Below are 23,297 nucleotides of genomic sequence, written 5' to 3'. Positions count from 1 at the left end.
ATGGCAGGAACTTCTTTACAGTGTGTATCACTACGATGCAAAAGAGATGCACACTGCAAAGAAGCTGTAATCTGGCGGGAAATCCCCCGTTGCACCAGAGTTCTCTTGCAGCAGAGAACTCTACCGTGCAAAGAAAGTGACAAATTGGCGGGAAATAATTTAGCGGTGCCGAAGCGCGCACACAAACAAAAAATCACAACTTTGGGTTGTGACAATTACCACTGTCCGCTTCCCTTCTAGGGTGTCTTTGAAGAGCCTGTGCAAACCCTCCCTTTGCCAGGCGGTGTTGGCTGCGTCCTTCCCATCCCTTCCCACAGATTTCGAATAGTAGGACTGGAGTTCACTCAGAACCATTTTAACACAATCTGCCACCTCAAGATTCATGTGCTTGTACATCAAGAGGTTCCTGGACTTCCACAGGGTGCTCCTGACACAGGACATGAACTGATCGAAACTGACTGTTGGGTTTTCCTGGTGTTTAGTCAGGTGGCAATACAGTGCTATCCCTCTTGTCATCCATCTGATTCCTGCCACCATTTCACAGAGTTGATTTACCTTTTTCCATACCTCCTTGGCATATGAGCAGAGCCATGAGACATGGTTGACAGTTTCTGTGGTACCTTGGCAGATTTCCATAGGGCAGCTGGTCTACCTCTCTGTGCTCTCATTGGGAGAGCTCAGTGGGCTGTCAGCCATTTCAGGTCTCTGTGGTCTTTCTGCAGGTCCTTGTGGAAGATCTGCTACACAGCTTAGCAACCATCACTGGGGTACAGGTCCATGGGTGATAGTATGTCCCTAGCTCTCGCCACCTCTTGTATCTTTCTGTGGTGAGAGATAGTCACAGGGCCATCATTCTGTAGCCCATACATGCTGTGGAACTCATTCAGAATATTGTAGAACCAGGATTGGTCCACAATCCATGGTCTTCAATTGGTCAGCATGAACACCTGCCATGGTCTCAGGGGGTGTCCTGCAAAATATTTTACAGTTTGTAAGATCTTTGCTCCCATTGCCAGCTTACAGATCCAGTCCGCCTTAGCACCGACTCCTTTTCAACCACGGTGAGCTACTACATTGACTGCATTTCAACTTCCTCTTTACTTCTGTGCTTGAGCTGTGCCTTCCTTTCCCATTTCCAGTGACTCCTGCTTTTTAACTATTTTTAAATGTCTGGCAGACATTGCCATACGAGATCCCAAACATCTTACTCAAAATCTGTTTGTGACTCCCTCTCTCAGCCTATCACATGATTAGTGTGGCCCTACCCTCCCTGAAGTGGAGGCAGACCAGGTTTCCCTGGGCCTCATCTGCATATACATTTTTGGAGGATCCCAGGACTTGTGACAAGAACACCTGATTCCAGTCATGAGTGGGGGGCTAATTAGCATGTGGATTCTTTGTGAGAGATATCTGGCATACACGCGCATAATTGAAATGCTGGGGTCCAGTCCAATGAACAGTGTGGTAAATCATGAGTTTTTGGCTTTGGACTGATATCATGCATAGTTTGTACTCTCTATAAGTAGGTACAAAAGTGTGGCTTAAAAGTGTGTTTGTAGAGTGCCTGTGCTAAACCTTGAAGCAGTTTCAAAAGAGACAAAATGCATCAATTCTGGATGAACTAAGTCTATAAGTACCTGTAATGATTTTCCTATATGCAAGTTACTGCAGGCAGGTTCATTTCCAGGTCAGTGTTTTCAATTTTACTCCTTAGACCATGCTCTCCTTGAGCTTATTGAAGTAATAGTAAGGAGGTGGAGAAGGGACTGCAGGGTGTCAGAAGGTGAGGGGGCTACCTGATCCCAACTTTATTTTCCCTGCTGTAGCAGTGGGAGGGAGACGCATTCAGGGCAAACCTCCAATAATTCAGTTCTATACCTGTAAAATTATAACAAAAATTCTAGATGTTCCACATATAAAATCTAATTTTTGGGAGGTTGTCTTATATTCATGGTCATCTTATGTTTGAGTAGATATGGTATATTGGTTAGGGAGGTGAAAAGATCATACCCTGTAGCCATGTTATTCTGGCAAAGGCTTTTGCCAGCAGAGCTTCTGTCACTTAGGGGGGAGATGGTGCAACTCATGTGGAAGAAAACTCCTGTTAGTGTAGGTTTTGCATATAGCAGGAGGCTAAGCCACCTTATCAGTGGTGGTAGTAGCTCTGAGTATAAGCAGTGCCTGCATTGCTTTGCCCCTTGCACACATTTCCTTTTCTTGCCTTTCACACACATTTTGCACAAGTGTAAATGACTGGCATTTTAATTTGGTCTTGTTTCATGTCCACTTTCCTCCAATGACAGTGACTCCACATGGTACAGGACATTGGAGAATCAGCCTTTGTTGTAACATTTCCTGTTTTTAGTATTCAAGAAACAGTGAAGAGCAAGTAGATTTACATTTCATTTTTTTTGCCTCAGGTAGTAAATGTCTTGATAAACAAAATAGCTGCAAAATGAATTAAGAATGGATATAAAAAAGTAAAACAAAAGGAATTTGAGTAGTTTCTAATTTATACAATGCACTCATTTTTCCCAAATTCCAATTTTACTGCACACCATGTGTGCTTACACCATTCTTCTGGATATAATCTGTGCCTGGACTGAAGTTTTGATCATTGCAGTTTGTTAAAGATCTTTGAGAAGTGCTTGTGAGAGCAAGTGTACTACCCCAGTTGTTCCGGCTAAAGTCAAACTGGGTAATGACGTTTTCCTTCACTTGCAACTGATCTTCTCATTTCCTGTCTTGAACTATAGTGCTGCATTGCCCAGACTATATAAATCTGTTGCTGTATTCCACATTACAGATGGCCACAGTTCATAAATTGGTAGAGTAATTCTTCCACATGTAGGTAAAATGACAGTTATCTAGGTGACCTGGAGAATTCCTAAAACATTTTGCTTATCTAAAAATACATTTTATTTACTCTTGACGCAATTTTTTGGATTTAGAAGAAATATATCTGAAAGCTGAATAATCTGAAATTTGGGCAGCCTGGATTCAGATATTGATGTTTATTAAGGGTGTGTGAAATGGGCCATATTCGATTCAGATTTGGCCTGAATCGGGGACAGTGTTTCAATTTGTTGATTTGGATCACTGTCCCCAATTCTATTTCTGCTGAATCCGACTGTGTAGATTCTTTGCTGATTTGGAGAATCAGTGATTTGGCCATAGATATAGCTTTAAATGTTTTTTCTACATACCTCGAGGTACCAGATGCAGCTGCGATACTGGCGTGGATGGAGCAACCCACGAGAACGTGCCGTTCCCCCCCCCCTTGCATTTTTGGCAGTGAACCGGAAGTACTTCTGGTCCACTTCCGGGTCTAACGCCAAGCGTGCAGTGGGGCCCTGTATGTCGCCGGCCCCCCCTCTCCCCCCCCCCCGGCTTGGCAATCGAGTTCAGGGGGATCTGGCCCCCCAGACCCAGGAGGCACCAGTTGCCAAGCCAGGGTGGGGCAGGAGTGTGAGCTCCCTGGCGGACCCAGAAATGGACTGGAAGTGCTTCTGGTCCACTTTCAGGTCTTCTGCCAAGCACACTGGGGAGCCTCCTGTGCTCCTGTAGGACACTCCATCCGCCCCAGCATCACAGTGTTCATGAGCCGCCTGGTACCTTGAGGTATGTACATTTTTTTTTTTTTTTTTTGGCTTTTTTTAAAGCTGCGTCTATATCGGAATCACCGAATATTTCTGAATTGATTTGAAGGGTTTCGATTCGATTTGGAGAGATTAAAGGGTCTCCTGATTCGATTCGGAGATTTGGCTGCTGAATCTCCAGTGAATCGAATCAGTGACTGAAGCTTTGTACAGCCCAAATGTTTATATATAGTTGCTAGTGATCCAAACTCATGGGTTTTATTTCCACCATGCTGTTGATTTATTTTTTGGTCACTAACACTTCATGTAAGTTCCCTATCTCTCAGTTTAACCATCTCTAAAATAACAATAGCAACTATTTCTTACCTTAAAAAAATGTAAGGTGGCTTATTTAAGAGCCATACAGTGGTTTGAAAATTTCTTTTTGGAAGCTAATAAGTAGGGATCTGTGTGTATTTTGTGATTATGAAGATATTTCAATATTTTTTTGCAATCTTCACATTATTCATCATTTCCTTTGGGGATTAATGCTGTAGTTAACTAGTTAGTATTTATTGCTGACAATACTAACAACATGCAATGGCATGAATGCTACTAATTCCTGGCATCAGATCCTAATAACTCTTCTAGAATTACCAGTTGCTTATCAAGCCAGCATTAAACAGCAGGACTCTGACACCAATTGTATTGCACAGTGTCATAGCTTATACCTGTGCAAAGTGGATGGAAAATATTATTAAAACAGAATGTGATAGCATATTACATCCCACTAGGTGTGTCTACATAAGACACTACCATGCAGTAGCGTTGGTGGGCACTAACCATAATGCAACACTGCTGTGCAGTGTAATGAGCTACTGTGTAGCTGCATCTGAATAAATCCCTGCCGGGGATGCTACTGCACAGTAACAATAGTTACTGCACAGTCATTTAACACTTGGTTATGCATGTATTAAATGTGCAGTAACAACTGTGCAGTCTGCCACTCGTGTAGATGCAGCCAGTGGCCAGTGTCAGTGTTAGCACATGTTGCAGCATAGCAGACAGTGAATCCCTCCCCCCAGAAGTCTTGCCAGCATCTGTTAGAAAATTTCTGGTCAAGGCTCCTTTCCTTTTACCTAATTTTATCAGAGGTATCTGGGAAGCCATCAGATCAGTGGAAAGACCAAGGGATAGGAATGACATGGCAGAGTACTGTGTAGCATGTAGTGCATCCACCTCACCAAGGACAGTCAGTCAAACCAGAACCCAACAGAAGAGAAAGAACATTGCCCCCAGGTTTTAGTTTGTCAGAGCATGGACAGCTAGAAGAAGAGGAGGGCAGTCCCATGAAAGATGCTGCCAGGGACCCATCACGCAGGCAGCTATGCCCAATAGCTTTTTATCCTACTCATTTTTCCTTCTTTTTCCTTTTGTCCTCTTTCATTAAATGCACACATTCACCAAAATGTCTGGCACATGCCAAATATGCTTTGCAGCTGATTTTTTTTTTAAATAAAAAAGCCAGAAGAGAACAAAGCACATTTCTCAGTAAAATCCCACCACTTGCAAGCCAAGTGGATCTAATGCATATTGTTCAGTGGGAAGAGCAGTGACAAAATTGAGCTCTTGGTATGGGGCAGCCTCTGTTAACTTGGAGTTCCTTGTCAGGGTGGTTGCAGCGCAAGCAGTAAGTTTGTAGGTTCTTTTGGGGTTAGATACTGTATTTCGGCAGATGTCTTACCTAACATTTGTAAAGAACCATTACCGAATGCTGAAAAGGAAACCTGCCAGACATAACAGTGGAATAAAAAACAATCTATGTAAATTACCATTAAGACAGAAGCATATGGCAGTGCACACCCCACTTCTCCAACTGAGATGCACACATACACAACTACTAACCCAGATCTAGCATTACAAGTTGGTAAAGAAAGAACCATATACAGAGGAAGTAAATCCCCGTGGCTTAACAACTCTGTGCCCGCTCTGGCCCGGAAGTTCAGTGGTGCTCGCCTTATCGTCCCCGGTGGTCCGTCGAGAAGGTGTTTGCTCCCGATATGGTCTTCCCCAATCTTGCCTGCCATGACTTTGAATATTATTTCAGTGGAGGTTCTGACCATGTGGGGTTTCCCGATGGCAGAACATTTATCTGGCGATCTTCTGCGAGGCTCCACCTCCCCTATACCTCGCCCTTACACCATGCCTAGACGGATCACGGTTGTCCTCCTAGCCAGGCTCCTGATTGTTGAGCCCCCCTGACCACTTTCGTAAGGGGGGATCCTTCCTGCTACTGCTGAGGCATCCTAAGGTGCCCTGTCCGGGTTGCACGACTGCCACTTCATTCTCTAAGGCCAAAAAAACAACTCCGGGGTTTACCTAACACTAAGGCTCTGACAAGAGCTCTGATCCTCAGCCCCTCCAAAAAGGGGAAACATAAAACCCAAAGAAAACCTAATATTACACTACAAGGGATCCAACAGTTCCCTTGCCAGGCCCTTCTGCTAAGTTGCTGACCATCCAGCCTTCGATACAATGGGTCTAGTTTAAGCCCTGTATATGGCTGGGGTGGCCTGTGGACTCCCCCACTACTCTTCTCCCCCGACACCCAGCTCTTTGTGTCTTCGGACCCCCTGTGGTCCCTCGGCGGGAGCCTGTCCGCTAGTTACTTTCTGGGTTGGTATCAAGCTGTTGATGGCCATACGTCACAGCTCCTCACGCTGCCTTTGCCTCCCGTCATCCACTTGGTACGCCTCTCCGGCTTCACCGTTGCCCTTAGCAGTCCCACCTGGTCTGGCGCAGGGAGTTGTGTTAGCCTTTCTGGCCCCTCCATTATAGCCACTGGCGTCGGGGTCTCTCTGTACCCTTCTGCTCCTACACGCAGTTTCCCAGCTGTAGGGAGCCGCCTCCGGCTTCCAACTCCTTCTGCTGCAGCCGGCAATCTCCGGCTTGCAGCTCGTGCTGGAGGGTTCTTCCCCGATGGGGAAAGAAACCTCCAGCTGTCCTTGCTCCTGTGGGACCTTTGAACAGCCACCTCCTGCTGGTGCCCTTGCTGGCACCCTTCTGCCTCCTTCCTCTTTGCCGGTGGCCCGTTTTATTTCCGCTGGCCGGCGATTGCTGCTGACGTCACCAGCCAGCCGCAGCTGTATAAAGGCTCAGCTGACGATCCGCGCGGGTTCCTCCTTGGGTTCTGGTTTCGCCGCAGGTCCCGCTGCGGGTAAGTATTTCCCTTTACCCTTGTTTTTTCCTCCATTCCCCTCTGTGCGTTCCTGTCCCTGGGGCTCTCCCCTGGTATTTTGGGGTCCTCCCTTCTGTTTTTCCCGGTGACAAACTCCGTTCCCAAATGTGCTTCTTAAGCACTTGCATATCTGGCCCTTTTAAGTGCAGGAAAGAGCTGCCCTGGGCTTACCACAGCAGAAAGGATATTGCCTGTTGGTGGACCTTTTAAACAACATTCCTGGTGTGAGAGTACTTCTGTGGCTGATGAACAGGGTTGCCAAACAGGTGGAATGAGTGTGACTGTTTCCAAGAGTCAGAATCCCTCCTGGAGTTCTTAGTACCTACGACCTGCATGCCTCAGGGCGGCATGTATGGGGATTGGAGCAACAGTCTTTTCTACCTCTTCCCACAAACTTTTGGGTCTTTGGCATGCAGACAGGTGTATAGAAGGACTACAGTTGCGCCCTGTTGCTGCACAAGTGCTCAGGGGATTTCTTGTGTCTTCCCTTTGTGTCCCTCTTGCAAACCAGCAAGAAACAGCCTGATATTATGGTAGCAAGATTTAGTTTGGGATAAAAATAATTGCTTCATGAAGTAGCCATGCTTTTGAAAGTGCTTTGAGATGTTGCAGCATGGGAAATGCCACATAAATATATGACATTTTAGGTGGTTGTTGTAATTGCTATTGAATATAATGTGTAGAGGTTAGGAGTGCACACCTGCTCATTAGAAACCACCATTTGTCTTTTAATTATTAGTGACTCTCTAACAATACAGTATTAGCAAAAACACCGTCTCATTAAAGCTACAATTTAGGGAAGTCATCACTATCCTGAAGGATACTTAAGCTTAATGGGACTTCAGCTTATATTTACAGTTTAGTTATGATTTGTCTGTTGTCTTGTAAAAATTTGGATACAAACACACCTAAGTGCTTTCTTGAATTAGAGTTTTAATTGCTTTTAAGGCCTAGAAGTCAGATGAACTTTGAACCAGACCAGTATCCAAAGTTTTTTTTGAAGAACATTAGGCTGCATCATATTCAGACTTTCTAGTTTCTCATCTGACTAAGTAGTGCAATATATGTAGCTCATGTAATGCTTTGTTTTGCAGATGAAAAAGCAATACAAGTGGAATCAAAGTTTATTCTCTGTCCAGCACCTGTCTTGCATAACAGTGGCGAGTAAGTACTTGGAGAAAACTTTATCTTGTATCTTGACAGAATTGAACTCATTGATGCTCAGCATAATCATATGGGGTTTTGGCTATAGGCAGTCTTTTTTTCCCCCCTTTGGGTTATTTTCCTGGTATATTTGCCAATGTTGGAATGGGCTTTAAATAGTTATCTGTGACCAAACTGATTTGGACGATGCCCTAAAAATGAAGATTTAACCAGTTTATTAAACACTGAAAAGGTCTGGTTTGTCATAAGTTTTACCTAGATTAGCTATGTTTTAACAGGGCATAATATGCTCTCTTCTAGATAATCTTTGTGCTCATTATTAAACATATTACATTATTTCTGACACTTACAAGCTATTATTGAAATTGTATGTCAAAATGTGTACCACTGCTTAATATGTAGTGATAAAATGAGGCACTAATTTAGCAACTGCAGCAGTCTCTTAACAGCATCATGACTAAACTGCAGCTTTAGCCTTATTCTAAGTGTCACTGGCCATGGCTGCAGATTGTTTCTACAGCCTTGAGAATTGATTCTTCCCTTCACCTCCCAAAATCAAACATGCCCTAGGCTTTTTAGATCATTTTAGCTTAAACTTAATTTCTTGCATTTATGAGAGGAGTTTCCTCCTTAATTCTACCAGAGTAGTCAGGAATTAGAAATATCTGGAAATGATCCCCTCGTTATCACATTTTTACTCTGTAGGAGGGAGAAGACTCTCTTCCCTTTTGTGCCTTGAGGAGAGCAACCATTATATCAGGAAAGAGGAATTTGGGTTGAATTTTTATTGCTAAAAAAGCCCAGTAATTTTCCTTTGCCTTGGCCCCTGATTTAAGGAAAGCATTTCAGTACTTTCACTTAATTGGGACAGAGTCATAATCTTAAAGCTAAGCATGTGCTGGAAATATTTTCTGAACAGAGATGCTCTCCTGAGTTAGGGCTTTCACTAACGACTGACAGCTTCTATAAAGCTATAACCTGAGTGAAGCATTGGAAGCACATCTGTTTTGTATACTTAATAGTCATGGCAGGGAGGAGAGTTGGAAATAAATGGATTAAAAGACTTTTAAGTAATTAACCCCAATGGAGGGGCGAGGAGTGGTTCATCTCAAAGGAGATGTACAGTTAGTGCCTAACGCTATATCCTCCTTTACATTGAAAAAGACTGGACCTAGGAATGTGAGAGAGGGAAAAAGTGTTGAATTATCTCTGGGGGAGAGAGGATGAGGCTTTATACTACATATAGTGTCAGGCGTTTCAGATTATAAAATAGCCTTTTACATCCATATATACAGTGCTGATTTGTCTTGAGCGATATGGCAGTGCATCAGAACTATTCTGCGGTGATGTTTCTCCAGTGCAATACCATTGAGTTCAGTGGAAGTTTGCTGGCATACAGTTGTGGAACTGAAGTGGTATACCTACAGCTGGAGCAAAATAACTGTCTCAAACTGCTATCTTAGCTGTACATGGCATTGATTTGTCTTAGCTATGAGGAAAATGTTATCATCAGGAAGACGTGAGTTAATTTGTTTAATTACTCCTTCCTTCCCCAGCAAACATTTCAGTGGGAATACACTGGCTTAAAACACATCTGTAAATCAGGCCCACAATGTTGGATAAACACCGCAAATCCTGAACCTGTAGCTAATTACCACCACATAGTGTTAGTCTGAGACTATGCAAATTGCATAGCCTGCCAAATGAGCAAGAAATGCACAGAATATTTATTGATATATATTAATACACAGTGTAAATTATTTGAACAGGCGGTATTTTTGTTGTTCTGAGAAGTGCTTGTTGGCCTGTGAAGTGTCACTGAAGTAGACAACGTACCATATTGTAATTGCAATCCAGAGAAAGTACCTAATTACAGGGCAGTTCTTTTCAGCAATGTTCCTAGCAAATGCATGCCTTACAGTAGATTAAATACATACAGGCTCTACATGCCATGTTGCAAAAGATATACTGATATAAAATGTACTTCCAAAACACTGTGCTTGAAGAGTCACAGGGTTTAGCCTAAAGATAAGTAGTACATGGCAAATTAGAAGACTTGACAGCTATGAAAGAAATGTACATACTTGAACTCTTGACTTTCCATTGGCACAACTCAGACTACTGCTGGATACCTCCCAGTAATTCCTCATATAGTGGAGCTAATGTTAGTTGCTAAAGTAGCAGCAATCAGGAAGCTGATTTTTCTGGTGTTCTTTTTAACAGGACTGTAGTAAGTTCAACCAAATCTTAGATCAAGTTAATTTTGAAATTTCTAAAACTTGTGAGTTGTCATCTACGTGCATGACAAAATGTATGCATATGGTAGCTTCATATCTGTGCTATTTGAGATCTGCACAATTTTATTTTTGTAGGCTGATGAATTCTTAAAAGTACAGCAGCAACTACACTGAGTTTACCTAAAGTAAATTAGCATGGCTGGCAAACCACTAATTCTATTGGATTAATGCCACAATATGTTTCTCTTCTCTTTTTATCCAGCTGCTGGCTGCAGTTGTCAGATTCTTACAAAATACTGCCGGTAGATTTATAGCTTGGCATTTTCTACAAACAATACTTTTTTTAGATAGCACCATGTGCTGATGTGGCACGCAAAATTGTTAGGTACCTTAGTCCCCTAAATCAACTTTTTCTTTTTGTAGATATCTCATTTACTAAAAGCTTGAAACTACTTGGGATTTTTAAGCAGTACATAGCTGTTGCCATATCATTAACTAAGAGCTCAGGGTGAAACTCATGCCTATGCAGAAAATACTCTATGAAGATTTAGATATGGGCCATACTTACATACATCAAATAAGAACTAAACGAAGACTAGGCTTATTACCGGTTTAAGAAGGTGGAGTTTTATTATTCATCCCAGATTCAACAGCAGGCATAAATTGCCATTTGCTGCAGAGCAGATTTCCCCATCATCATTCAGTTGTGTTAGATTGGGGTCGGCACTATTTTTGGGCAGAGTGCCCAAAACACTCATTTAAATTTAGTTAAGACTCCATTTTACATTTCATTTGCCACATTGGCTCAGTAGATGGCAATAATAAGATTAACCACGTTGTAAACTTAACTGTGGCACCAAATGTTATGTATTTTATTTAACTTAATCTCAGTAAACGCTTACTGAAATAAAAGGTTCCCTCTCCTGATCTGCATGAGTTGTGCATACCATAGTCTTTTCCTGGGCTATTACAGAAAGAGATTTTGAAGGAACAAGCACTGAAAGCTAAAATTCTGCTTTCCTTATGCCAGTACTCCAGTAAATGAGGCAAGGACATTTTGGTCCATGACATATGAGTTTGAGGCTTTTGTTTAACTTAGAAGAATCAGAGGTTATAGAATTGCTGCAATCAAAACAGTCTGCTGGGGAAGCATAAGGCTTCCCTTAATACAGCTATAATGGCACTGATCAGTTTCCCAGCGGATACTTTACTTTACAAATTCTGTTTTTGAACTGATGTGGGATGTCTGTACATAGCCTGGCTGATCAAGTGAAATCCCTAACTTCAAATACAATGAGTTCACAATATTACTTGTCAGTCTAAAACAGACCATGGTTCAAGTATGTTGCTGAGCATGGACTATATATGCATGCCAACTCATATACATTATGTCTGTGTAATAAATGGACGGAAATAAAAGTGAGGAACTAATAGGTCATTAAGCTCCTCTATTCGAATATTAACAAAAGTTTTAAATAAGACAAGACAAGCTAAAGGGATTTCAGGAAAGAACAAGTGAAAGACCTATGAGAAGTTGGAAATACTCAGCGTGTGACTTGGCTAAGAGATTAAGAATATTTTATGTGGATAAACACCCAATGGGAAGTGGAATTATTTTGGTTGATGAAAGGAGTTCTAATCAGGAGTTGAAGGGATACTTTTTAAAAAAAAGAAATTTTAACATGAATACTTCGCTTAAAATCAGAGCTTTTGGGCTGTAATTGCTCAAGAGAAGTAGTAGGAAGTTCCATCACCTGAAACACAACACTGGCAAATATGCAATAGGGAAGAAATTTGGAGGTTGGAGCAGCCCTGGCTGGTAGGGATCCCTGGTGGGTCAGCCTGCCAGGCCAAGGGTGCTCCGGTCTGGCTCAGTGTACTGCGGAGGGGCTGGCTGCAGTACAAGTTTGCTTCAGTGAGGGGCTAGCTGGCAGGTAGCCCCTGCACTGAAGCACCCTTGTGCACCAGCCAGCCACACCAGTGTCTACATATGTGCTGCAGCAGAGTAAAAAAACCCAAAAAACTCCACAGCAGGATTGTACTTGTATTTACAAGTTAATTCCCTGCAGAATTAGTTTCCTGTCCCCTAATAGGGCCACACATGAAACATGAGATGTTGACTGAGGAGCTAATTAGTCTATTCCGTACTAAACGTCTCATGTAGATGTGCCCAGGGAGTAGTACTTTGCTCCGCATATTCCTGCTGGTTTCAATTGGATTTCTTAGAAAGCCGAGTATTACTTAGCATAATTAAAAATGGCAGAATCTGCCCTTGGTTTATGAACAAATTAGAGTATAAAAAAGTAACAGGCAAATTCAGAAGTGTGCTAGCTTAGCTGAGGTCAGGGCCAACCTTGGGGCTTTCCTTTCCCAAGCTTATTACCTAGTTGCAATGCAAAGATGACAAGTTCTCTGTGAAACAGAGCTATGCCTGTTATTCTTGTAATGACTTAACCCACTCCATCCACAATGGTATTGTCTTCATTTTTAGGATGTATTTTCTATGTCTGTCATTAGTCACAGGATGAAGAAAATCTAGTGATTGTTGTTTTGGTGGGTTAGGAAGGTAAGTGTGCCATGTTGTGGGTGCCCCTGAAATGATAGGTTAGCTGTACTTTAATAACCTCTGTTTCACTGTATTTACTCAAATACAGCATGTCATTTTTTTTTTCCAAAAATTGGCTGCTGGAATTTGTGGTGTATCTTAAACAACGAAAAGCAGGAAGCAGAGAAGCAGAGGGCCTGATCCTGCTGAAGCTGAACTACCAGATTCCTCTGAAGCTGGATGCTGGCTGGGCTCAAGCTCTCAGCTGACTTGGCAGGTGTTCCCAACTGCACACCCAAATCGTCTCAAGAAGAGAAGAGGATCTGGGCAGTTCAGCTCAGTTGGTGGTGCCTGATGCGTCCTGCAGCTAGGTTGTTAACGGAGCAGCCATTTTTGCTCCCCTGCCCTACTTGAGCTGCCTGTTTTTTCCCTGTGAAAATACCATACTTACAGGTATTTTCAAGGAAAGATCTTCCTTTTGTTATTCCACTTTTCAAAAACAAAGTTCATGTGCAACAAATGTTGTTCAGTGTGGAACAAAGTACAACAAATGTGGTTCATTCCAGTTTCCCTGAGTGAAGTTTTCAATGCTTACAGATCAAAAATTTTTGTAATATATAGTGAACAGTTTAAAGATCATTGGAAAGGGCCCATATAATTTTCATGGTAAAATATTTTAGATGTACTTTGTATTCTTGCTGTCTCAATAATCAGTTTCTAAGGAAAAAGGATACAAATTTATTTCATGTAAAACATTGAAGATAACTAGCACTGAGCTTTTTTTAAAACTTTTATGATGGGCACTTGCCCTGAAAGGGTAAAAAAAAAACCAAAACAACATAGTGGAAAATTATCTTACATGTTGCTAAAGTGCACTTGGTTAAATATTCTTGAACTGACCATGCCACTTTTGAATATGCTTCTAGTTGTATATTAACCAGGCTGCTAACAAGAGGAGCTTGTGTTATTGAAATCTTTGTTTTTCCTGTTGACAGCATCTGCTTCAGTTGTTTTGCACTCAGTGTGAATGCTGTGGAAGCTCAGAGGGACCTGTGAAACAGAAACAGCATTGTGTGTCTTTTATATGACCCTTCCTTAGGTCCTTACATTTTAATGCTTCTCTCTTCTGGGCCACTTGCTATATCCTTACACCATTTCTTTGCAACTCAGTGTTTGTCCATTGAGCATTTTTGGGGGAAAAAATCATGGGGAATGTGTGAAAAATCTGGCACAAGACTTCTAATTTGTTTTTAATATAGAAAAATATAGGTTGAAGTAGTTTGAAACAGAGGATTCAGAAAACATCTGAATTAGGTCTTAAAGGCAAATATTTTTATCAGTTTCCAGGGCACAATATTTATCTCTCCCTAATTTAAAAAAAAAAATGTCAAGATGAAACTACTAGTATTTTACTTTGCGGAAGTAACTATCGCTCCTCATTTCCATTGAGCCTATTGGGGATTAAGCCCTATAGAATCCTTCTAGACTGAATAAGGACCATATTGGTCCTCTTTTTGAGTTTCCATTAAGCTCTGTCTTGGTTTGTCTCTGTTCTCCTTCACTTAAACAAGTTGTCCTTCAGCCTAGACCTGTATACCCACTTTCTTTTCATTTTTTTCCGGTAGCATATGATAGTTTAGGTGCCAATATGGTTTTTCTAAGTCTTTGAAAGTTTGTGACACTCATACTATAATCTAGGAAGAGTTAACAGCTCTTGAGCAAAGCTTTTCCCTGACTTTGTTACTCTAAGTTACTTCTCCAGCAGCTTAAACATATACATTTAGTTTTAGTGAAAGGGTGCAAAACAATAACTTAGTATATTATTACTATGTATTTTGGCAGCACTGAGTGGGACTTCAGTCGGTAGTGAGGCCACACTTCGGTAGGCCTCATACAAACAGAGTCAAAATAGTATTTGCCATGAGGAGCTTACAATCTAAATAAGAAAGCCAGAGAAAGGGCAGGAGAAGGGATGTATTGTTTCCTCCGTTTCACAGGTGGGGAACAGTAGCATGGAGAGATTTAACTGATTTTTTTCCAAGGCCACACAGAGTGTCTGTTGGTGAGTCATACATTTTACCTAGAAGTCCTGGGTCTCAGTCTTTACACATAGCAAAACTGGGAGATTAGCAGTAGTTGCCGATGCATTGCTCATGAATTCACCAAAATTTGTCTTAGCTGATTTGACTTGGGGAGTTGAGGGGTGAAAGAGTATTTAAGGCTCTATTTCATTTAGTCTTCAGCCTCTCCACTAATATGGACACTTGTATGTGTGTGGGGTTTGTTTTGGGTGTGTTTTTTGGGAGGGAGTGATTTGTACACTGCCTCAAAAAAAACCCAACAAAACTGTGGCGAACGTCTGTTTGTTTTTATGAAGGTCACCAAATAGTCACAATGTGACAGTACTTTTTCTCCTCTACTGAGTTAGGTAGGATTTAAATTAGTGACCAAGAGCTGGAAATCTCCCCATCTCCCTTTTACTCTTTTGAACTGTCAAGTTTGTGCCTCATGTGGAGTCATTTAGTCCCTCTTCATTTTCCCTCTTCCTTCTGTTTAATAATTTGACACCATCTTCTTATGAATGAATCTGGGGTGCGTGTGTGTCTACAGGCCAAACTCTTGGCATACAGAGTAGATAGTATAGCTTTTTACACTCAGCCTCTCATTCAGAAGAACATCCCTATATAGAAAGGGCACCTACACACATATTTAAGTCCTATTGAAAGTAATGGGAATTAAGCACATGCTTTAAAATGTGCTTAAGAGCTTTTATGAATTGGGGCTGGTAAGCAGGTCAGCACGACTGCTGCTGTGCAGATGGGCTTTCCCTCTTCAAGAGCACTTCCAAAAGCCTGCACAGTAGTCCAAGAGCAAGCTTGGGTTCCAGCAGCCTTGCTGTCTGGCTTTGCTCACTTGGGAGCCCGTCAGCCAGTCTCCGTAACCTAAAAAAAAAAAAATAATTGGTTGAAACAAACAAGAAAGACAAATCTTTAGCCCTTTCCCAGACAGTAAGAGCAGAACCTTTAGTTCTGACCTTTCCTAGATACAAGCTTTCCTGGGTTTTAGTCTTCTTCTAGCCAAACAAATATTCCTTCCCAGCTCAAGCTGCTTGTTCTTTCTTCTCTTGGGTTTTTAATGGTTTGCTAATCATCCACAGCTTGACTTCTACAGCAGGGCTGTCTGTCCTCCTTTAAAGGGCCAGACTACCCTGTTACAAGACCTAAGAAAAGTGAAATCATGTCTTGATGGAGGCTCTGCCTGAAGAAACTGAATGAATTAAATGACGCCTAGGCTGTAGGGTTTCTGCAGCACACCAAGTTGTTCTGTGTGGTCATGACTTTATTCTGGCTTTGCTAGTCGCTGAAAATCGTCAGCTGAAAATGACACAAGAATTGGGAGTGTCTGCTTAAAACGTATTATGTGCAATTTTATAATGTATATAAAGAAGGGACTGTCACTCAGCACTACTGACATATAAAAGCAAAAATGCAGAAAAAACAAAACCTAGAGGAAAAACTCAATCAAGGGTCCACCGCCAAAAAAAATGAAGTAGGGCTTTATGCACCAAACTTTAATGTCCTTGAACAATCAAAAGAACAACACCCTCACTGCGTTGCTGCTTTGTACGCCCTTTCTTTAAGTATGTTGAAACCTAATAATGGAAAGCGTTACATGAAATAGTATGGGTTTTCAGAGGCTCACTTTCAGATTTTGAAATATAGTTTTTATTGAAGTCCAGCATCCAATTCAAGAGGAAGAGAAGGGGAAAAGGGATACTGCTCATACACAGTTGAGTTGCAGGCGTTGACGTGCTTGGTACTGTCACCAGTCAAATTCATTTTACAGACAGAGTTCCCCATTCAAGATAATCTGAAAGGTGTTTTATAAAATAGCTGGCAGAACTAATGTTACTGAAAGAGAGTAACGTCCCCTTTCTAGTCCCTTGGACTCTCCCAGAGATACAGAACATATTTTTTCTGTACCCCATTTCTTTGCCTTCAGTGACATTAGTCTAAAAGTCAGAATGTTAAAATTGCTTCTGAATTTAATCTCCTGTGCAAAAACATGTTATATTGGCCAGTAAAATTTCTACGTTCAATACACAGGCAAAATAATGTAGTAATGTTTGTATCTTTTGAGATGTGTATAATATAGTGAACTAAAGCAACCCTCCTTTTCTGAGTTTCTGACTTGACTCTACTAAATAAAACTCCCCCCCCCCCAACTCAATTAATTGCATTATTTGAGTAATAATAACTTTTGCAAGCACTTACAGAGGGTGGAACCTTTCCTCTTCCTTCTATATGTTAGTATATTATTTAAAACATTGACACAACCACTTATTTCTTATCCTTGAAGCAATGACCTATTGGGGTGTTACTTTTGTGTAATATTGACACAAAAGTCAATAGCTAGATTTTATAAGTATATCTTCATATCTTAGTATCTTACAGGATGGTTTTGTTTTTGTTAATGTTTTCTTTTTGGTGAGGGAGGTGCTAATAAGACCTCTTATGAAACCTGATTCAGAGTAAAAGAAAAATAATAATAACAACGACGCTGCCCTGTAAGGTGACTGATGTTTAATATGTTTGCCTAATTAACTTCTGGCTAAGATTTCTAACCCATTAAGTAGCTAGTTAGTATATGTTTCGAATAAACACATCTGGTCCTGCAATGAGTGAAGGTTCTGCCTGTGTGTGGGTGACAGATGTGTCAGTCATTTCCCCAGTTCTCTCTTTTAAATAATTAACAACACACTGGTGGAGCAGCCCTAGACAGACAGTCTCAAAGCCAGCTGTATAGTCTCAGAGCTGTATCTGTGGACCTGTGCCTCATCTCATTAGCCTGCTCCATTTATTGCATCCCCTCTTTGATATTTCAACAATTACGTGTCGTCCTAAGAAACATTCTTTTAAATAACTTTGGACTCTTGGCTTCTGGTCTGAAAGGCAGCAGGGAAGGAGGGAATATATATTAGGCCACCCATGGGGCAGATAGGTCTGAATTCACAAGCTTTGCAGATTGATTCCTTGTACTAAAGAAAAGGCATTCGAACTAGTCCCCCCAGATGTTTCATTATTTGGAGTTGCTGAGATGAGTTTGGAAACAACCTTCTTCTGGAAGAGGCAGCAGCTTGTGTTAGCATATTTCTTTGTTTGATACATGGCTATCCACCCTGGAACAGCTGGAAATTCTTATCAATTACAGCTAAGAGCAAAACGTGTGTGTATGTATGTGTAATTCACTCACTCACTCACTCACTCACACGATTAGTCCTGCCCAGCGAATATTTTCATTTTTCATATGTGGTTTTTCTGAAGTTGTTTGCCAATAAGTAGGGGGGGATCACTTTCCAGTTAAGTTATTTAATTTATTTATATATGTTGCAATAGGCTGATTTGCATAAAAATGACTGCTTAAAATAAGACTTAAATTCATGCTGCCCAAAGGGCATGGTAAGATTTATTCTTACCTTTGGAGGTCCACGAACTCTGATCATTCCAGGGCCACATCATAATGGTTAACATGCAGCTGTCATTAGTGCTAGTGATATGGGCTCAGTCTGTGACCTTTGTTTTGTAAGACATCAACAATAGCACAGCTGCCCCTGCATAGTTGAGATCTCAAACCTGCAATTTGGCAAGAAGAACAGAACAAATTGGATAAATATACATAAACACATTGTGAAGGGAGGGAAAACAGAACAGAATGAACCAGTGCCTCATCCTACAACTTGTTTGATAGGGATGATTTAAGTAGGCATATGGTATAGTTAAATGTGCTTTCAAAAACATTGGCCTGATTCTTCAAGCAAATATGAAATAAAAAGCTAAATAAAAATGAAGCTGATACAGTATCATTAGCTGTCTTAAAAGAGATGTGAATGCTTTTGGAAGTATGTACGAGTAAGGTATTGTGTGTGAATGACAAGCAGACTTATATGTCTACATAGAAAGTGTAATTAACTTATTTTTAAGCTTGCACATTTCTTTTTCCTTTGTAACACATGCATTTTCAGTTCAACAATACCATTACCATCAATGCATGCATTAAAGAGCTGAAAATCACACTGCATTACACATCCTTCACAGTGACCTTTCAATGCTACATTATTTAGGAACTTAATGACAAATATAAGTTAAAATTAGTCTTTATATTTCATCATTTCATACACCAGATGGAGAGAATACAAAGATTATATATTCAGAGTTTCTTAACTTATTAAAAAAACCCAATATATATTTAAATGATGATACTTAAAAAATCAGATCAGTGACACAGCAGACAGTACATATTAATATAATAGACAAATATATACATGGAAACTATTTTATATGTGTAATGATAAACCTATTAGATAACTAACTGGCGAACAAAGTTCTCTGTAGTATTAATGGGTGAAGCTTATTTAGAGCTGGACTAGTTAACATGAGCAGAAAACTTGACCCCAGTATATTTAAGAGTCTGGAGTTAAGATTGTGTGTTTCTTAGTATATTTTGATTTATTTATTTTCCAGCCTAACAAAAGGGCTGAAGATCAGAGGCAAGAGAAAGCTAGTGTTTTTCACTTACTTCTGGAGTGTCTGTTTTAAATTATACTATTTTGAACATCCCTTTCTTTTTCATAGGCTGGAAGAATAAGCTTTGTGACAAACATACTACAAGTTCAGAGGCTGAGTCTCAAGAGCCGGATGAAATTTTGTCATTGTGGCTTGAGGACTGTTGCATCATAGAGGTGCTAATAAGTGCTCTCTGAGAGGCACTCGGCATTTCTTATCTTGATCTGAACTACTGCACTGCTGTTCAATTTCTTTTGCTTTGCTAGATGAGTTAAGTTTACCTAGCCTGAGAGTGGTGTTGTTGTGTGTATGGTTTGTTTTTTTTAATTTCTGGGTCTAAGTTTGCTCACAGAAGAAAACTCGTCATTAACTTCAATGTGAGCTATTGAATGGTCAGTGTCTTTGTATACTAGGCCGCTTATTTATTCTTTCAAGAGTGGCTAAGCATCCATTTTTTTAAATTTTTGCAGCACGCCTTATCTCAGATTTAATTCATATGCTGTATATTGAAAACCTACTCATTCACTTTTCTCACACAAAGGAGCTAAATACAAGTTGATAATTGGCAAGGCTATCAAGGCAGGAGGTGGCTCCCTTGGCAGCAGTCTATATGCTTCCTTATGACAAGCAGGTGTTGTGCCATGCTGAAGGGAGATGGTGTCAACCTCCACTGATAATGGATCTGTCACTTTTGTTCTGGTCCTCGCTGTCCATCAAGGACTAAGGCTTCATTCCTAGGTTGTAGAGCAGTGTTTCCTTGCTGCCAACAAGCCTAAGGCGAAGGGATGTTTTAGTTGTTCTCTTCAGCCTTTCCTGATATCACAGGCAACCTTGCTGTTTACCAGTAATCCCATTCAGAAATGTCTCAAGCTCTGTTTTCAAACCAGATAGTTTTTTTGCTTCTACTATTCCTACCTGAAGGCCAGAATCTCCTTTCTCTGCTGGTCAGAAACTTTCTTCTAATTTGCATCCCAAATTTATTCATGGCCAGTTTATATCTAATTGTTCTTGTGCCAACACTTCTCTTTACTTTAAATTACACTTTTCCCTTCCACGTATTATTCAGTGGAGACCATTCATTCAGACTAACTAGACTGTCCAGCACCTGTAATGGTTTTGCTTTCTGGGTCCCTGCAGGTGCTTTCAGAGGCACCGTCATCATTATTGTCATCCATCGGCTTGGCACGTGACTTCACCAGTTCCTTACCAGCTTTTTTCCTTGCTGGCCATCTCTGTAGTATGTGACCGCAGAGGACAAAAAATGAAGAAAAAAAAAAGTATTTGAGTTCAAGCTTTGAAAGTCTTTAAAAAAATACTTTGGGAATTTTGAATTGGAAGGCAGTGGAAGTTTACCACTTAGAGGCAGTAGGACTGGGGTGAATGTCTACTATAAATATTAACTTAGGAAATATTTTAAAAACACATTTGGTTTGATGAGATTAGATTATAATGGGAAATATTCACAGATGGAAACATCTTCAATGACTTGTATAGGCATACTGGCTGTTAAGACATATGGATCTTATGTTAAGATCACTAGTAATTTCTAATGCAGTCTTTCACTTTCCTCAATAGGGCACATAGTGTTCCCAGTGCATTAGGAAAGATTGTGTGAGCAGAACTAAGTGCTTAATATTATGCAGTGGCCATAGTATTTGGAGCTGAATTAATAGACTAATTTAACATAATAATGACATTTCATAGCATGGTACTGCAGTTTCCCATGATTCTATGAGATCAGAGCTATTGCACTTCTGTCTTTCAGTTCCCTGTCTTAAGTTCACAGTGCTTCCAGGCAGTGAAATCTTTTAAGACCCTTTATACTTCTACTAATTCCAAACAGAAAATACAAGACGAATATGGAGTATGTCACAGGCTGTAGAGGGATTTTGATGCTGTGACTCTAATAGGGAGTTGTAAGGCACCTGCATTTTGATATAGCTTTATGTGCTGCTAAACAAAGAGGACTAAGAAAAAACTGAATTTTGGTTTTATTTCCTTAAAAAATTCCAAAATAAAATAACTGGCTTTGCACATGGGATTGGTAATCTTGTTTGGGGGAAAAATACAATATTAATTTTTATAACCACTGCATTGTCAAGAATCTGAGCAAACATATCACAGTTGTAGAATATTAACCATCTGTGGTGCTGATTGTGTTCGCTATTGAGTAACACAAATTTTTCAGGCACAGGTGGCCCTGGGCACAGTAGACCCATACCAAAGTTCTGGCATGTTCTGAAGCACAGCTCTGTGGGGCTTGTTGTGCCCTGCTGCAGCTAAGGCTTCTGCTAAAATATGATTGCATGGTCCTTTAAACCACTCTTACCTGGGTCAGAGGAAGGCAGCAAGAGAAGAAGAATCTGCCACATAAAGCTGCAGAAGCAATTTGCAGGCGCATTTTTTGCCTTCAAGGAGCTGTGGAAATACAGGATTTCTCTCTCTGCTTCCCTCCATTTCTCTTGAGAGTCCATCTGCTTTTGAGAGGCTCTGTTCTTCATATATTAGTTTATGTCCCTTACTTCATGAGTCATATCTGTGCAGCACCTTTTTTCATTGGGACCAAGATCTATCCGTATTTGCTGAATGGTAAGGACTCTCTAATGTTTTCATCCAGATCATGAAAAGGGAAATTTATGTGGGGATTTATGTGTTAATGTTTCTCTGAACCATTGCAGATGATTGCCAACATTTTCAAACTTGGCTGTCTAAAGTTAGGCATTTGAAGTCATATTGTGACTCAGGACTAAGAATGGCTCTGTAATAAGCACTGGTTAAGGAATAACATTCTGTACTTCCCAGGGGGCGTGTCTACATGTGCAATTAATGTGAAGTAATAATGTGAAACATCAGAGTTTATTGCCGTTTTAACGTGCACCCAGAAATGAAGCATGCTGAGCTGGGTTGGACCAGCCCTGGCTGGCAGGGGATCTGGTAGGGGTCAGCTTGCTGGCCCGGGGCTGCTCACCCCAGCTCTATATGCTATGGAGGAGCTGACTGGAGCTCTTCATAGAGCAACACCCCACCTCCCACCCCCTGCCACCAAAGCCAGCAGGCAGCCCACACAATAAAGTACCTTCTTGCCCCAGCCAGTTGGGCAGTGTCTATACCTGCTCTGTGGTAGTTTTTTGCTCTGTAGCAAGATAATATTTGTATTTACAAGTCGTATCCTGCTATGGAGTTAATTAGTTCACATGCACCCTTATTAGACTGGAGTATAGTTGCTGAGACATTTTACTGTGCAGCTAATTAGTCTCCTAAACAGTAAACATCTTGTGTAGATGCACCCAGGGAGTTATAATGTGGTATCAGGTCCCCCATAGTCTTCAGGGGAAAGTAATTACTCAAGGCCTATAGGTTAACACTGATTACAGCCCCCTTTGTGCCACGCCTGGTGTTTGATACATTGAGGCTAAGTTCAGACAGTAAAGAAGTTAGGGCCTGAATTGATTCGATCTTTTCAGGTTAGTTTAAACTGTGTAGATTGAACCAAGAAGCAAGTGAGCAGACATTCACTTTTGATTCTGGAAATGCAGCCACATGCCTGTAGTGGCTCAGGCCATAAGCTGGGGAATGCTAGTGCATACCTCCCTGCTCTGCTAGACCAGACAGCTTGGGCCAAGGCTAGCCTACCCACCCTGTGAGGGAAGGTTTGTAGGGGAGTTGCAAAGCATCCTGGTATGCTGGGGGACTGAGTTAACTTGAATCTGGAAGGGTTCTGGGACACAAGTTCAATAAAGCAGTTTGACCTAACTCAGTTAAGTCTGATACTACATCCAGGTTTATCGTAAATCAGTTTTGGCCATTTTGAAAGCAATTTATGTCCACTGAATTTCTGCTGTGTTGTAAATTTGAACTAGTTTCATAGTTAGTAGGGTCAGAAGGGACCTGAGCAGATCATCAAGTCCAACCCCCTGCCATGACAGGAAAAAGTACTGGGGTCAAACGACCCCAGCAAGGTGTTCGTCTAGC

At 41.0% G+C, this 23,297-nt stretch overlaps 1 protein-coding gene across 4 annotated transcripts in view; it reads left to right on the top strand.

Annotated features, from left to right (window-relative positions):
* Positions 1–23,297, top strand: part of ANTXR2 (ANTXR cell adhesion molecule 2) — a 196,122-nt gene that overhangs the window by 46,771 nt on the left and 126,054 nt on the right. For all 4 annotated transcript variants that reach the window (XM_059722225.1, XM_059722224.1, XM_014604003.3 and 1 more), the window contains exon 10: positions 7,911–7,980. In XM_059722225.1, the coding sequence (XP_059578208.1) occupies positions 7,911–7,980 (70 nt within the window). The remainder of the gene's footprint in view (positions 1–7,910; positions 7,981–23,297) is intronic.

This window comes from Alligator mississippiensis, chromosome 2 (assembly GCF_030867095.1).
Source record: "Alligator mississippiensis isolate rAllMis1 chromosome 2, rAllMis1, whole genome shotgun sequence".
Lineage (NCBI taxonomy): Eukaryota > Metazoa > Chordata > Crocodylia > Alligatoridae > Alligator > Alligator mississippiensis.
Note: the sequence above shows the minus strand (reverse complement) of the source record. Positions and strands in the feature narration are given on the sequence as shown.